General features: G+C 45.9%; 1 protein-coding gene across 1 annotated transcript in view; it reads left to right on the top strand.

The window, feature by feature from the left end:
• Nucleotides 1-17,516, top strand: part of MAPKBP1 (mitogen-activated protein kinase binding protein 1) — a 986,444-nt gene that overhangs the window by 798,557 nt on the left and 170,371 nt on the right. The window contains exons 24-25 of the mRNA XM_078662278.1: nt 8,251-8,475; nt 14,477-14,646. Of these exons, the coding sequence (XP_078518404.1) occupies nt 8,251-8,475; nt 14,477-14,646 (395 nt within the window). The remainder of the gene's footprint in view (nt 1-8,250; nt 8,476-14,476; nt 14,647-17,516) is intronic.

Raw genomic sequence — 17,516 nt, 5'->3', positions numbered from 1 at the left:
GGTCTGAGGAGGACCTCCTCCTGCGGCCCCTAAACTAGAATCGTCGACTGATCCTCTTCGTACTAGTGTGGCAGGAAATTGAAATGCGGGCTGAACTGGTATGGCGGGCTGGACCGGGGGGACCGTAACAGGTACTGCAAGGGGTACCCCGGTGTCTGGAGGAACGGGAAGTGCCTGATTTACAGGGACTGGCGGAGCGCGAACAGAATTTGCATATTCTGGGACTGTGTCGTCCAAATAGGACGAAATGAAAATATCAGCTGCGGTCGGTTTGTGACGTAGCTTGGTCGGAACTAATGGTGGCGGAAAGTTACTGGATGCCTCTGGGGTCGCTTTTGGCAAGCCCTCGGCAAGAAGAGGATACATACCCCTAATAAGAGCATGCCTCTGTCTGTCTGACTGTTCGGCTTTAACTTGTTCACCTATCTCGATTAGTTCTTTTTCTTGTGCTCGTTCTAAGGATTCTCTACTTAATTCTGACTTTCTGATTTCTTTTTCGGTTCTTTTATGAGCTTCTTTGCGCCATAACTCGATGGCATCTTTCTGTGACTGTCTGGCTTTCTTTTTCCATAATGCCTCTTCTACTCTCATGATGCACTCGGCATCCCATGTACCCGATACGGGCCATCTATACTTTTCTTCTAACTGTTTGGTATACTCTACCCATAAATCTAGATACAATATGGCGCTTATGCCATGCTTCTGATACATAAAATGACCTGGACTGTCCCTAGGCGGAACTGGAACTGCTGCTTCCAGCAGACCCTTTCTAGTTTTTAACTGACGTAACTTAGAAAACAAGGGCATGACTGGACTGTAATCTAGACACAATACAATACACAATGAACACGATACTTATTCCCCATTCATACCACGACATTAAAATACATGAAGAACATTTAAAATAACAGTTCGAACAGAATACTACCTGGAATACGGAACACAGAATACATGAATTTTCTCGAGAACAGAACTGACTGGAACAGAAACTAGATGCACTGCTGAAACAGTACGAAACTTACCGGTCTCATAAAGAGACACGTCAGGACCCGCATCCACCGAAGTGGACACTTCGTTTGTGGGTCTGTGTACCACCAACCCACGGACCAGAGTCAATTAAATTGACCCTGTCTAGATACTATCCCAGTAATGGTACTCACCGGGCAGTAAGAACGGAAGGCCTCAGACTGGACGGGACTGCTTGGACGCCGGACGGACGAACTTCGGACTTCTGTTACGGGTGGGCCTCCGGATACCTCGGACCTTGGACTCTCGGCTTGGGCTCTGGTCGGGACTCGCCGCGTTCCTCCACCGTCTCGTCTGGATGCTGGACCGCCTCCTCCGTCTCCTCCGTGGGCCTGAGGGATACTTGAAGCAGAAATATCTGCCGGTGCGCAGAAGAGTTCCGTCACGACTGCAGAGGGTCAGGGGGTCGGCGTGGCTTCACCGACGCGTGGGGAAAGGGCAAGTTCCTGTTCGGGCGCCATTATGTGGTAAATAAATAAATAATACCTCTCTTTTTGAATGCATAAATGAATAACAGATAGCTCAATAAATAAGAGTCAAGATTCGAGGTAGTAGGAGTTTGCAGGTTTATTACAGCATAAAGGACAGGAACAGGACAACCTGCACAGGAATAGGATGGCAAGCCCTGGCAGCGCTGCCAGGATCTGGACAAGAAGGCTAGGAAGGAATAACTTTTTAATAACAGTACATGAGCATATATACATAACGCAAACACATAGCATTACATCGCAATAGGCGTAGCAGTGGGAAGAGCAATAGGCGTGACGCGTAGCAGTCGCGAAAGATAAGGGTGAAAAGAGGTGTAACAGGGCGTATACATAGACATGTGATGCAAACGTAACAGAATATGTCATGAATGGGGTGGAAACCATGGAGGGGGCTACCTAAGGAGCCGGGACCTCTAACCTGATGGGGCGCGCAAACTGGCAATGACGTGTTACTAGGAGAAGCTGGGGGCTATGAACTCTGTGCTAGGAGCAGAGACTGAAGTCTGGAGAGTCAGGGCGACATGTACCTAAGCAGTATCTAGTATCTGATGTTTAGGAAACATGTTGATATGAACTAAGAGTCAGGAGGGGAGAGGCTAACGGACTCTAAGACTGGAGCATGCATTATTCTACATGTAGTGCGTGATGAAGAATATTAAATGACCATTAAATGCAGTATGTCTCTTACATGGAGACGTAAAAGCTAGACTATGACGGTAACTATTGATGCGATTCAGTAGCTTAGGAATGCAGAGAAGGAGGACTGAACTGATAACTGGAATCATAACATACTCTTGGCAGACTCAGAGGCAGAGCCAGGCTGAGCCGGGCACTGCGAGGCAGGAAGTAAGTGAAGGGTCGAGGATACAGGTGGGGGCTGTATCGCTCCTCAGCGAGGCTTCAGGAGACAGGAGCTGAATCTGGTGTCCGGGCCCTTTTGAGGCCTAGAAACGGGGACTTTATAATGAAATAACGTGTACACTGAGAAACGTGGCAACGTAGCTTTACATAGGCCTGATATTCGTAGTATTCACGAGAACTGGAAACTGGCATACTAGAGGTGGACACAACTGTAATTGCGTCATTAATCGAACATGGGGAATAACATATGCATATTAATCATGCACATATAACCTATGATGGAGGACTCGTAGGGACACAGAACATGGCAAAATTTACTTTTCCACAGGTGGGTAGAGGTCAGAGGTGCCAGGGAAGCCGGGTCTCGTCGAGCTGGGCAGTCGGATTCCGGAGGAAGGACGTGCAGCAGACCGCAGTGTTCTTGGATGGTGCCTGCGGATGCAGGGTGACTACTCCTTAGCCACAAGGGAGAATCTTGAGGAAGAAATCGTGAAGTCCTTTCGTGGAAAGTGGTATCTTGATTCCAAAGATGATCTGATTTGGAAGGGGGCCAGTCTCTACCTTTATCTTGGAAAAGGGGGCTGGCACGCGACTAAGTCCTGCCCTAGGGGTGGGACCAGGAGGGGGGTGGTTACACCCACTTCCTTGGCGGGCTTTTCCCCAGCACGGGGTCTGGAGTGTCCCTGGAACTGGTTTAAGCCAGCCTATGCACAGTGAGCACCGGGGTGCCACGTGCAGTCACCTTCCTCTGAAGCCCTGCCTACCTACAATACACAAAACCCTGTCTGGGACGGTGCTGGCACCGCCCCTGGCAGGAAACCCTTTGTCCTTATCTCCTGCTCTGGGAGGACTCCCAGCAGCAGGAGGGCAGACTTGTGTCTCGGTGGCAGCATCCATTTTGTGGATGCTAAGGCTCTGTCTGACTTTTAACCGGGTTATAGGTTACATGCATGTCGTGTCCCTCTAGAAGGGTGGAATGCTAACCCCGTCGCCAGAATTGGCGAGGGGTTAGTATTCCAATTCGTATGACACCTTACTCGACATGTTTTGATAAAGCGATACCAGAGTTGGCATATAACCGCGAGGATTATAATGCACTTAAGAGTATATGGTATGCGATATCATGGAAACGGCTAAGGGATAGATCCCGAAAGCCGCAGACAGGCTCAGCTCATGCCAGAGCACCATCTCACACGATTCCAAGCACTCTGCCTTCAGGATTGTTAAGGCCTGCCATAGGAGTGACTGATAGGAGATCTGTGTGTCCATTTTAGGGTTAGATATAGGTATACTATATCTAAAGCAAAGGGTGAGTACACCACCTTGCCCCAGCTGTCGTGCAGCCAGTTGTGTCAGTTTTAGTTAGTCAATCCAGGGGTGGCATAATACATGCTTCAGCCCCTGGGAGACTTCTGGGTGCACCTCAGCCCTGGGTACAGGGACTTGGAGAGGGCCCAGTGCCAATTCAGTACCTGAGTACAATTTGGATAGAGAGAACAGCTAGGCTGTGGGTCTGATTAGCAGGCCCACAGCCAGGGAAAGTCGTAAACCAGTGCAGCAAAAAGCAAAAATCTGGGTGATCATAGGATTGCAGACCCTACTCTCCTACAATTTTCAACTGATGTCCAGTCTGCATTTGACGGATCTGGTTTGTTTGGAAAGAAGGCAGATGCTGCTTTAGAACGTTTTAAAGACAGCAGGGCGACTGCTAAGTCGTTGGGGCTTCAGACCAGGGGCACTTTTGGAAGGCGTACTAGAGGATTTAGTAGATCTTCATTTCGATCCTACAAATCTACGCAGCAGCAGCCACAGCAGCAGCAAAACACGCTGTACAGATCTTATAGGGGCAAGCAGAGAGGTCGTTCTCGAGGCCGTCAAATCTCCTCCTCTTCCCCCGTCCCAACCCCCTGCCAACGCAGCAAAGCAGCCCTAGATCCGCCATTCCGGATCATGTGGGCCCAGTAGGGGGCCGGCTTACCCATTTCCTACAAGATTGGGAATTGATAACGTTAGATCTTTGGGTTCTCAATCTTGTAGGGAATGGGTATGCTCTTCCCTTTTGGGAGTTTCCCCCAAATTACCCTCCTTGCCAGGGTTATTGTTCGAGGACCACCTGCTTCTCCTGCAGGAAGAAGTCCTGGCACTGTTTCGAAAAGGTGCGATAGAGGTGGTTCCAGAGCAGGAAAGGGGTCAGGGGTGCTACTCCCGGTATTTCCTGATCCCCAAAAAGGATGGCAGGCTTCGGCCAATTCTAAATCTCAGGATCTTGAACCTTTACCTGAAACAGGAAAAGTTCAAGATACTCACTCTTGCACAGGTTCTTAAAGCGCTGCTAGAAGAAGACTGGATGGATGGTGTCGATCGACTTGCAGGATGCGTATTTTCATATTCCCATCTTGAAGTCGCACAAAGTATCTCCGTTTTACGGTTGGGTCGCAGCACTACCAGTTTGCGCCTCGAGTCTTCACCAAGGTGATGGCAGTGGTGGCAGCACATCTCAGGAGGTTTGGGATACCTGTATTCCCGTATCTGGACGACTGGCTGATCAAAGCGGAGTCACCGGAGAAGGTGCTCCATCATCTGCAAGAGACAACTCAGTTGTTGCACAAGTTGGGTTTTTCGATAAATGTACCCAAGTCTCACCTGGTGCGGTACTGGACACTACTGTATGTCGTGCATTCCCTCCACCTCAAAGGATTCGCGACATACAGGAAATGATTCCTTTGTTCTACAATGGAGCGGTCGTTCCAGTCCTGAAGGTCCCTCGCCTGCTCGGTCTGATGGCTTCTTGCATTCTGTTGGTCAACCATGCACGCTGGCACATGAGGGCACTCCAGTGGTGCCTCCGCAGGCAGTGGTATCAGCACAACGGAGATCTCAGAGAGTCAGTGAGGATCTCCAGAGAAACTGCGGCGGATCTGTCTTGGTGGAGCGTGGAAGGCAATCTGTCGCAAGGAAAGCCTTTTCTACTTCCTCCATCGGTGGCCACGGTAATAACGGATGCCTCCACTCTAGGGTGCGGTGCTCATCTGGGGGACCTGGAGGTCAAGGGTCTTTGGTCTCCAGAGGAAAGGTTGCTTCACATCAACCTGCTGGAATTGCAGGCGATACGTTTGGCACTCAAGGCCTTCCGACCTTCCTCCCTTCCCTTCACGGTGTGTCAGTGCAAGTCCTGACAGACAACACGACCGCGATGTGGTACATCAACAAGCAGGGAGGAGTGGGGTCGCAGTGTCTCTGCAGAGAGGCTCTGCGTTTCTGGTCCTGGGTTCAGGACCATCAGATTTGTCTGATGGCAAATCATCTGGCCGGAGTTCAGAACGTTCGTGCAGACAGTCTCAGTCGGCAGTTCTCTGCCGACCACGAGTGGAGGCTTCATCCGGAGGTAGTTCGTAACGTCTTTCGGACGTGGGGGACTCCTCAGGTGGACCTTTTTGCCTCTCAAGAGAATGCTCACTGCCCGTTATTTTGCAGTCTCCAGTATCCGATACAAGGAGCCTTGGGGGACGCGTTTCAGTTGAGTTGGAGCTCGCAACTCCTTTACGTGTTTCCTCCCATACCTTTGATTCCTCGGGTTCTGAGGAAAATTCTCCAAGACCGGGCCCAAGTCATATTGGTCGCCCCGGATTGGCCAAGAAGGGTGTGGTACTCAGACCTTCTCCACCTCTCCTCTCACCCGCTGCTCCGTCTCCCTCACAGGGCAGATCTCCTCTCCCAGATGGAGGGGCAGGTTCTACACCCCCACCTCCTGACCTTACACCTTCATGCCTGGAGATTGAACGGGGCAACCAGAGTTCTTTTTCTCTCCCGCCTGACGTGGTGGACGTCCTCTTGTCAGCCAGGCGTGACTCCACTAAGTCCATCTATTCTTATAGATAGTCAAAATTTGTCACTTGGTGTGGGGAGAAATCTATAAACCCTTTGAGAGCCCATTTGTCTGATGTTCTCCAGTTTGCCCTTTCTCTGGCGCAACAGGGGCTTGCTGTTGCCACAGTGAAGGGCTATCTTTCAGTGCTGTCGGCATTTCTCTGCTTGCCTGACCAGCCATCTCTTTTTAAATCTCCTGTAGTTTTAAGATTTTTGAAGGGCCTGATGAATAAGTTCCCTCCTACTCCTTTTATTTTGCCTCAGTGGGACTTAAATCTTGTTTTGACCTTTCTGATGGGTGCTCCCTTTGAGCCTCTTCACAAATGTCCTATGAGGCTTTTGACTCTTAAGACAGTTTTCCTTGTTGCAATAAGCTCGGCAAGGAGGGTAAGTGAGCTTCAAGCTCTTAGTTCCAAGCCCCCTTTCTTGTCCATTCATGCTGATCGAATGGTTCTTAGGACCAGGGCTGCTTTTCTACCTAAGGTGGTGACTCCTTTCCACCTTGGTCAATCTGTTACCCTCCCTACTTTTTATCCTCCCCCACACCCTTCCAAGGAGGAGGAGAGATTACACCGCCTGGACCCCAAGAGGGCGGTGTCTTTTTATCTGGACAGATCTAAAGACTGTCGGTTGGATGACCAGCTCTTCATTGGCTTTGCTGGCTGCAAGAGAGGAAGAGCGGTCCATAAAAACTTTATCAAGATGGATCGTCCTCTGTATAAAGATCTGCTACTCTTTGGCCGGTAAGGAACCTCCAGAGGGTATAAGGGCTCATTCTACAAGAGCTAAATCTTCAACCTCTGCATTGGCTAGAGGTGTTCCTGTAGAGGATATTTGTAGGGCGGCAACTTGGTCTTCCCTCCACACTTTCGCGAAGCATTACTGCTTGGATTCCGAGGTGAGGAGGGACGGTCATTTTGCACGCTCTGTTCTCCAGGATTTCCTGGTCTAGAAGAGTGGACACCCTCCTCCGGGAGTGGGGACTGCTGTGGGACTCTATTCACAAGGTGAGGAATCCACACGGCAGATGTATCTATCAGAAGAACAAGTTACTTACCTTCGGTAATGCTTTTTTTGGTAGATACAATATCTGCCTGTGGATTCCTCACTGACCCACCCGCCTCCCCGTTGTCCACTCTTCTATGCCGGAGTTTCTATTATGTATTTATTTTATTGTCAAGGAGTTGTTTATTTCAAATGTTTTATTGCATTTGCTTCACACTGGGTGTGTTACCTTGATATTTGTACTGCGTATACTGTGTATACTGTGTATTTGTCTGTCATTGGTCCGTACGTGTGCCTCGAAGGCACAGAAAAAAGGGCGGAACTGATGTCATCACGCCGGCGTATTATAGGCGTCGGTGACGTCAGCGGAGTCGCGAGCGATGCTGTGCCTCTATGACGTCCGAGTCCACGTCGGCGCGAAGCTACGAAAAGAATTTCCGAATGTTGCTGACGCAGGGGGATATTCACAAGGTGAGGAATCCACAGGCAGATATTGTATCTACCAGAAAAAGCGTTACCGAAGGGAAGTAACTTGTTCGATAGTGCTAAGCAAGTCAATGTCACATAATTGACTATTGCAAAGAGGTATTTACAATTACAGTACTTATGTAAAAGGATATACATCAGAATTCAGGAAGTTTGGATCTGTGTAATGTCAAATTTTGATACAATGGATCCATTCTTTTATTTTTTCTTACACCTGTATACTGTTCCAAATTTTAGAATCTTCAGGTTATTGCTGGATTTTCTGCTTTACTCTCACGAAGGTATCTTTTTCTAAAATGGGGGTATTTAAAATGGACCTGCTGAAAGGAGTTGAAACTTGTTTTAAAGTCCCTTTTGTGCAGCTAGGTAGCTTGGTTGTTGGCTTGGAATGAGACTCACTACTTTGATGCAGGCGGGAGTTTGGTTTGTTGAGGTCTGTTGTGTCAAGTGCGTTAGAAGTATTTGCTTCTGGCTAATGTACCATGGGAAATTACTTTGTTTGTTTTTTCTCCTCAAGGGGAGTGAAACGTCGTCTTCGCAGCGTTCAGACACCACAATGAATAAGACACCTCGGCAGCGTGGTCGCTGGTCCCAGCCCACTGGGAGCCTTGAAATGACGGTGAAATCAATGCTTGACTTGCGCCAGTTGGAGTCTTTTTCTCCCTCTCGGTCTCCAAGCCGAGACTCCCTGTCTGACGGAGAAGAAGGAATGCATGAAACCCCAGCAATACAGATCAGCACAGTAAGAGCCAGTATTTAGTATACGCAATGTCCCATAGGGACCAATCATCAGTATTGGCAGGCACACAACTATGGTGTCCCTTCTGTAAAGTAGTTGGTCACCTTTTTGAGAAGACCTTTTTTGAAGTATAGATAAATATAGGTACTTATCTCTGTACTGTTCCAAAAGTCAGTTTCGCTCCCGCCCTCATACAACCTCGAACTCAAGAGAACACGTTCCCCAGTTAACCTACCATTCAGTTTACTCTTGCTTTTGTCATAGCTTAATGAACCTATCTACATTTGTAACCAGACAACATGCATGTCTGAACATTCGTCAAAGGATCTTATTGATTAATTTACTTGGATTACCTCCCTCCCTGTGTTAATGCTAGAATCTGGTCAGAGCAGTTTTGTTTTACTTTTTTTCCAGCTGCATCAAAGGAATCATTGAATTACTTTTTTTATTTACACTTACATTTTTTTTAAACATTCATTCTGGACGAATTTGTTACATTTTCTCTCTTCGTTCCTACAGGTCTCCATAGTCAATTGATTGCCTTGAGACAACTTGCGTAGCATTGAGTTACAGAGAAATGTCATCTTGTGTTGTATTTTTTCCAATCAAATTAAAATTAAAAGTAAATGTAAATGGTTGAAATCCCCACAGAGCTTGAGGTATACGGCATAGAAACATGAAGGGATGCATGGATAGACCCTCATCCTTCATGATAGCATTGTGCATGTATTCAGTCATTATAGATTGATTTCTTCTCCTGTGGTCTGTGGACATTTAATAGAATTTAAAACGTCTTGATTATATGATACAAATGCAGGTTCTTTCTGAGCAGATCGTGCGATGATGGCTTTGTGATTGCAATGCTTTCTGATACCTAGATCCTATAGCACTTTTCACAGTAATCAAGTGTAGTGTGGCAGCTAAGTGTGGGCTTAGCACTGGATTAATGTACAAGGTTTTTGCAGGTGATGATCAACATGATTGAAGGCTAATAGCAAGGCATTATGATGCAAGAACTGTCTTTTTACATGGTTCTGCCTCAACCGTTGTAAAATGTTGTCACAGAAGCAGATCTCTAGTGCCACAATATAATAGGCAGTGGTCACCTTTTTGCATGTTGACTCTGAAATCCATTTTGCTGTGCGTTCCAGCTGCCTGCCAATATACAGTCTGCAGTACCACAATGCGTGCCCAATAACTTCAGTGATCAGACCTGTGCATATGCAACAGACTGCGCCTAGATCTAACCAATTGCATCCTTATTGGCTGAGTCGGACAGGTGCAGCACTATTAGCTCCACCAGTCTTCTGCTGTTCTCTGTACCAGTGCTGCACCCCATTTGAAGCTCATGCTACCCGATTAAGTCAAAACTGCATGGAGACTAAGGGTAAATCTCTGTTCAATGAGCCACGGGGTTTCCAACCTTTTGTCTTCTAAGAGCTACTTAGGCTTAATGAAAATAATCCCACGCTATTAGTATTATTGTTGCACCAATTACCACATCAGAGAAGTTTACATTAGTGGCCTCCTAAGCAAGATTACTGGCAGTTGTCACCTCCGTGCAGGGTTGCCACAAGCAATGTAAAAAATATCTCTCAATTTGGAATTCCTTTACATATTTCATCATATATACCCAGACCCATTTTCTCCAAACAAGCTTATGAGGTCTCAAAATACACTCATTTCTGTCTCAGGCGCACACTCTCTAATTTTGGGATACATATATTAATTTAGCCAAGCAAAAGCCTCACATTTCTTAAACTGGACTACACACAGGAGAGCTAATTAGAGGTTGCTGGAGAGCTATCAGTAGCCCATGATCTACATGTAGAAGCCTGAGCTAGCCTATGCTCACTGTGGATGTTTTAAACTAGTTCTGGTTAGATTGTTGGCTGTAGAGCAGTATGCATCTCCTAACAGAAGAGCACCAGATCTCTCACCCGTGTGACACAATCAGCAGCTTATCTGAGCATCTAGGAGATACCCAGTACATCTACTGGCTAAGATCCACACGTGAATCTAACTCTCAGAAGGACTACTAGAGCTGCTGGACCGGGCTGCAATATTGCACTCTAGGACCCTGGCTACAAGCATCACCCGAATCTCACCACCTTGTGCTTCCAAAACGGAGTGTGGGTTTTACCCTAAGTTCTTTACAACAGCTGGATGCATGGGTGCTTGTATCTTCATTTTCAGGTAACTTGTACATAACTTAATACTATTCTGGGTTTAAACGTGCACCTGGGTCACCACAGATTTCTGTTGCAGTTTGTAAACTGCCCATGAAGGTTGTCTAATCCAATTTAGGTTGTATAAATGAGGTGAACCACAGGTTTAATGTCCACGGATGAGATTGTGTTCTAGAATGCCATGCATATTTTTTATGAGCTGCCTGGAGTCTTAATTTTTAGAATGTCTGTTGGACTAGTAGCAGAATAGCAGGTGTCCTTAACATTATATTGTTCACTTAACATTTTCTAGACTATTGGGCTTCCAACTTTGTTTTGGCTTTAGCACTTCTCTGCTTAAACTGGTGGAAACATTCCAGATATTAACACTGACCTGCTGAGTTAATACCTTCAAGCTGTACAGTTCTCAGTGGGGTGATTGTGTGTTGCCTTGAGCTGCTGAAGTGAAAAGCTATTTACAAAGGAGGCAGTCGGCTGCAAAGCAAAATAACTTTTTCTACCACCAACGGTCACCTTTATAGGGCCTGGCTGGTGTGATGGCATAAGGGCACTAGTGACCACTTTTATATGCCAGTTTAACATTTGAGTGTCTGAAGAAACCATCATTGAATTTAGATTAAGGCTATCCTCTGCGCTTTGTGTCCCAAATGATGACCTCTTCCCAAAGAATCACTTGCATAATGTTACTAGGATGTGACAGCCAAGGGTAATGAAAGTTTTCATTCAGAATTTTATTTAAAAATGTATACATTTTTATTAGGTTCTTTAAAAAAGAACAGGAAAAAAGATTAGGACAATGCGCTTCAGTGGTAGCCAGAAGGTCACAGTACACATATATTATATTCTTCCACATCGGATAACCAAGTACCCTGATTGCTTAGACCTAAACCATTTACCCTTAATTCGGACTTATTTCCGGGGACATCCTCTGTAGTGATCATTTTTTATTTTTTTTGCAGAATTTTCTATAGCGCGAACTTGACCCGAATCGGGTATCAGAGCGCTTTACAGAGCACCAGTTACGTTGCATGAGGACACACATTCATATTTGGTAGGCACGGGAAGATTGTGATTTGCTCAGAATCACAGGATGTTCTGCGTCATTGCTGAGACTCAAACCCAGTTCCCCAGATTCGAGGTCGGCTACCCAAGCTGTTAGGCCAACTCCTCTCCCTTAAATCGGTGCCTCCTGTTGGGGCGACCAATCCAGACCCCTTCGCCGTTCAAAAAGTGCAGGGTGAGGGATCTGAAGTCTTCCACTTCCTTGCAGTTTCTGTCTTTGCGATAAGGGTAGCCATGCCCATCATGGCACATTCACTTCAGATGCTACCAAGACACTCCAGGAGGCCTAACAATGCAATTTGAGGAGTTCGATCAGTCGGCTAGTGAAAGCCCCTGTTAGGACATTTCCAGGTCAGTGCCAGTTGCCAGCTATCTCGGGCATTGCCTAACCATATGGAAGAAATCAGTGCCTAGGCAAGTGCAGCAAAAGCTGGCAGGCAGTGGGAATTTACAGGCGTGCCAGTGCTGGCGAGGTGTAAGGTATGTCGAATGTAGGTAATTTGATAGCGGAGGCGTGAAGATATATAGCTAGTTCTTGGGGATCCATATTGACATCTTGCCAGTCAGTGTCTTCTAAGAGACCCACCCATCGCTCCCACTTCTGTCTGAGTGTGGTGAGGCAGTTGGAGGCAATAAACATGAATGTGCAGTATATTTGGGAGGTGCCGTCTTTCCTGATATCACTCTTCAGGAGCTTGGCTTCAAGAGTGTTGCATTTAGGTAAATCAGTCTGTGCAGTTTCGTGACTGGAGACTGAGTGGTTTCGTGTACAGTGATAGAGGCTTCGGCCATGCCAGAGCAGAGTTTGTTGTGTAAATGTCTTGTCTCACCCAATGAAGCGCAGTGTGTTACGCCAGTGCGGAAAGATCACTTTGGTGACCTCGAAGGTCTCTGGAATTTGTTCACCATAAAGCATCACCTTGTCAAGAGGTCTATCCAATATGCCAGTTCACTCCAACCCCTGTGCATCCAGATATTAATAACTAGGAATTGTGCAGCTTCCAACTAGAGTTGCTGATCTGCCATCCTCGTAGACAGAGGCGGCATTTGACCATCTCAATGTGGGGGTGCCGGCCTTCCCAGACAAATGAGCCAATTGTGGTTGTAAGTTCCTGGAACCATGTGGGGATCATCAGTGGAACGTTTTGGAGGATGCACAAAAATCCTGGGAGTGTCATTTTAAAAAGACCTATCCTACCAGGTACTTTGAGTGGCAGGGGTGCCCATCGTTGAAGTTCCGTTTATGTTTAGGTCAGGAGAGGGGTATGGTTGAGGCTCCATGTCAATGCAGTCCCTGGGCCATATGAACGACAAAGTTGAGAGAGCTGAGGCACTGTATGGGGGTCGATGTTAACATGGCCACATTATCTCCCTGGAATAGGACCAGCAGGGACTTCGTTTTGTTCACTCCGAGACCGGAGACACATTCTCAGAAATCCAGGAGGCTTTAGGTACTGAAAGACAGAGATAGCTAAAAACAAGAGGGCATTGTCTACATATAGTGTGATTCTTTGCTCATCTCCAGTGTTCCAAGGAGATGATGGACGGAGCTCTGAAACTGTTCAGACACTCACCCTTCACAGTGCATCAGTCTACCAAGGGTTTCTAGCTAGTGCAAAAAGGAACGGAGACAGTGAGCAATGCGTTCTGGTGCCTCGATGGATAGGGAAGGAGGCCGATAGAACGCAGTTAACAAGCATTCGTGCCAAGGATTGAGACGAGAGGAGCTTTCCATATCTGCAAAAGCGTGGACCCAGATCCATATGTTCAAGGACATCTCTCAGAAAGGACCACGATTTCACACTTAGTATATAATATGATCAACTCAGTGAAGCAGTATTCCAAGATGGGAGCACACTCCTGACCTCTCCGCCTAGAGATGCTGGAAATACCAAGTGCTTACTTGCACCAACCTTGGTGAAACACTTACAAACTTTTTCTTAACTCTTCAAGTCATACGAACTGCATGTACCAGAATGCAAAGGAGCGATCCGGCGGAGAGGTCAGGAGTGTGCTCCCATCTTGGAATACTTCAGTGAAGCAGTACTTGATAATTCAAAGGGTATTTTGACTACTCCTCTGATGGTGGCTTACAAGGCAGACTCTTTAAATTGTCTGTAGCATAGTCCTTGCTTCTAGCAGATTTAACAGGCCTGGTACTGCAAATCTTCAAACAGACTTAAAGCCCTGCTTCAACCTTTTATTCTATTAAGGAATGTGACTTGGTCTTTGTGAGTGATCTCCAGAAAATATATTCAATGCATCCTTGTAAAAGCTAATAGTGTGAGTACCTTTTTATTTTATTTTATAGTTTTGCAAGTCAACATTGTACCAGCTTGTCCCTGCAGGGTATCCCAAGTGGTTCACCGAGGTGAAGAGTACTAGTGTGCGGGTCCATTTGAGCTCAGAGAGGACCCTGTAACCCACTCACATGCAATACTTGTCATTTATGAACCATGTCCAGGGCTGGCTTTACACTGACTTCCTGATGCTGATCACTGCTCATCAGTGTCTCCTGCCACACAACGTCTTAACATGTCTCTGGTAGAAAGAAAATGTAGTAAACCCTGACCTGTTAACTCTTTGAAAAGTGGTGTTGATTGCCAAGGGGACCCAAGTGTTGAAGGATAATGTGGCAGTCTCTTGATCAAAGATAGCCTGTTAGTTAATGCTCAAGTGATAGTAGCCGCCTCGGTGATGAGAACTCCTGCACTGATACGGTGTAGAAAGTACTCTTGTCCTCTCATCCTCAGCCTGGCGGATCTCTGCTTCCGAGAGAGCATCAACTGTACTCGCGGCCCCGCGTTATCCGACTGATGTCCTGTGAAGAAGGGATAATCGGCCATGACCTGGACACCCCTGAGATCGAGCCATGTCCCATCTTCCCCGAACACACAGATGAGAGTATTCTGGAGATCAGCAGGTATGTCTTTTCCAGAGTCATTCTAGTACTTCCCATTGTTAATTTACCTTTAGGGAGCAGTATATAAAAGCTACAGTAAAGCGAAATACAGTGAAACATGCAAGATAAGCATATGACCATGCCAGTAGGCCAATGTTAAATGTACAAAATCTTTTTTTTTTTTTTTCGACATTTCAACTGTCATTTATTAAAATGAGTTTTTCAACCTAAGATTAACTAACGTGATGAGGCCACTTTGATACAAATGTCATTTGACAGGCTGTCATGTGGTGAATCTATTTCTGTGTGTTTGATTTGACCGCGGCTGTCTTAGTCATCTATTTAACAAAATGCAGTTTAGAAACCGGGGGAAAAAGCTATGATGCATAATTAAATCACTTTCCTTGAATGTTAAGCTGTAAATGGTACCATTTCAGTGTTATTTTTGAATTGCCACCTTTAGTAAAAAGCTAACCGTAAGGCAACTGGGGTAGGCAAGGAAGCGGGAAGGCTGTACGTTTGGGGAGCTGGAAAGGTTGGTTGGTTGAAGCTCACCTGTTTTAAGAAAAGAAATAAAAAGTAGATGAGGCAGCAGTACAATCTGCTGGTAAAAAAAGGTAAAGAAGTAAAAAATAATTTTTATGGCGATATTTATTTTTGCAAACAAATAGTATAGGGTCCCAACATGCTCTGTGATTATTAACTTTTGAATACCAGGGTTTAATAATAGACTCATTCTATGCAAGAACGGCAGGCTTATTTGAATATCTCCAGCCTGGGTCATCCTAGTCTGCTACTCAGATTTAACTTGCTTGACAATGGCACGGATCATTTGGTTTCCTTTAGAACCTAATCTCCTTTCTCATTCTCAGAAGAGAAAGTATGCATATTTGGGTACATTACTCTGTTCCTTTACATTGTCAAGTGTGAAAGCTGGTTGTATGATCAACCGGTTTGGTTACATATATTTTGTCAACATTACTTTTGGTGTATTGTTTTTTTCCTCTACTGCGCTTACCTTACTTTGCTAATGTCAAGAGAACCGTCCCCCACCATCTCCAGCTACAGCCCCCAGTTCAACGTAAAGCATAAAGTAAACAATCTAACATAGATATTAAGAACGTAGACACTGATTTTTAGCACAAGCTTCGAATAATAAATAAAACCATGGTATTCCTGCATTTGTAAGTTAACTAGAAAGAAACTTCTTGTCAATGAGGTGCTGGGAAGAATAATAGATGGCTAGCTTCCTTGATGGTTACATGCCTTTTGAACCATATGAGATACACACGAAGGTTGATACTTTGAAAATGTTATTTGGTACCTAGCGGAGTGCATAAATCTATTTTAGGGAACTTTGAAACTGTCAGTTGTGTACTCTTTCTCTTAAGATATCTACAATGGGACCAAAACGGGATTCTATCTAGGATGGCGATCGTATAATTTGAGTTTTTGACCTGGAAGATATTTTTTGAAATTTTAACTTTTGGCATTTGCAGTGGTGAGGCAGCGTACTTCCCATTTCATATTTACAGAAACCATTTCACTTCATTTGCGATGGAAATCACGGGGCTGCATTAAGAAATTGATGAACCACAGAGTAAAGCACATATAATAGTCCACATCATTTGGTCAAGGAAGAGCAGAAGGAAGGCAGCAAACCATAAAGAATGCCTGCTTGGACACGCCATACAAGCATGCAAAGATCTGGAGTGCAGTTTTCAGTACCCCTACTTTGTGACCTGGTGCCCACCAGGTTTAGAATGGGGAAGAGCCAAGACCTAAGGGAATCTTATATATTTGCTCTTTTCCATAATGATGTTACAGGTGATGAAGCCTACTGCTGACTCCTTGGATTAGTACCCACTCAACAGGAAGCCTGGAAGCGCCTTTTGGGTTAGATGAGGTGGTATGAAGTGTTGGTATTTAGTTTCGTGTGGGTTTCCTTTGAAAATCCAATGCGGGCGAATAAGCTAAAAGCCTAAGTGTCTGAGGGTTGGGTTTGTAAACGAGCTGAAAAGCTCCACTCCCTGGTGGTCCTGATGGGCCCCTATGTCTTTTAAACCTCTGTCAGTGTAGCTTTACAATAGATGTTAAAAGGCTGTAGCATCAAGTACTAGGGGTGTGCAGAAAATCTCTTGAACTGTCTCCAGACCAACATCCTGGAAACTAGAGTTAGTGGGTACCTCTGAGAGGGTGGAATATTAAACTGAAGTCCTCCGTTGATGTGCATTTCTGTAGCACATACTTGGGTACAGATAAACAAAATGAAGTTTACTCAGTGGGAGTATTTTGCAAGTGTGAAAGGTTTCGTATCGGCCTGCCAGGGACTCTGTGAGGCAAAAGGGAAAGTATGCATCTAGAGGCATAAAGAACCTGAATTACACTCTGTGTTCAAATGAATGTTAACAAACTGAAGTTTTTTAGGTCTCGCTACGAACGCAGCACATTCGCTGTTTCGCTAGGGAGACTATTGTTGCTGCTTTGGTGCTGGAAGGGAGACGGGAGGTGGCACGCGCGGACAGGAGATGTGCACTTTGTACTCGTGCACATCTCCTGTCTGCACGTGCCACCTCCTGTCTCCCTTCTGCACAGAAAGCGGCGATACAGCGCGTGCATCGTGTGGTTCCAACATTCTTGGAAACCGGCCGCTTATGGTGCGAGGCTGACCTGGCAACATTCTGAGGGAATCAGTCACTGTCTGCGATGTGCAGCGTGCGCTGTAAAGAAGTGCGGCGTGTGGAGAAAGAAATGCTGCTTCTCCAAGGCCAGAAAGTGATCTCACTTGTATGTATGTATATATGTGCATATATATATGTATATATGTGTGTATTTAAATTGAGGGATTGCCTGCCAGCCACTGCTAGAACTTTCCCGGCAGCCTCTGAAGA

The sequence above is a fragment of the Lissotriton helveticus genome, chromosome 9 (assembly GCF_964261635.1).
Source record: "Lissotriton helveticus chromosome 9, aLisHel1.1, whole genome shotgun sequence".
NCBI classification, from domain to species: Eukaryota; Metazoa; Chordata; class Amphibia; order Caudata; family Salamandridae; genus Lissotriton; species Lissotriton helveticus.
Note: the sequence above shows the minus strand (reverse complement) of the source record. Positions and strands in the feature narration are given on the sequence as shown.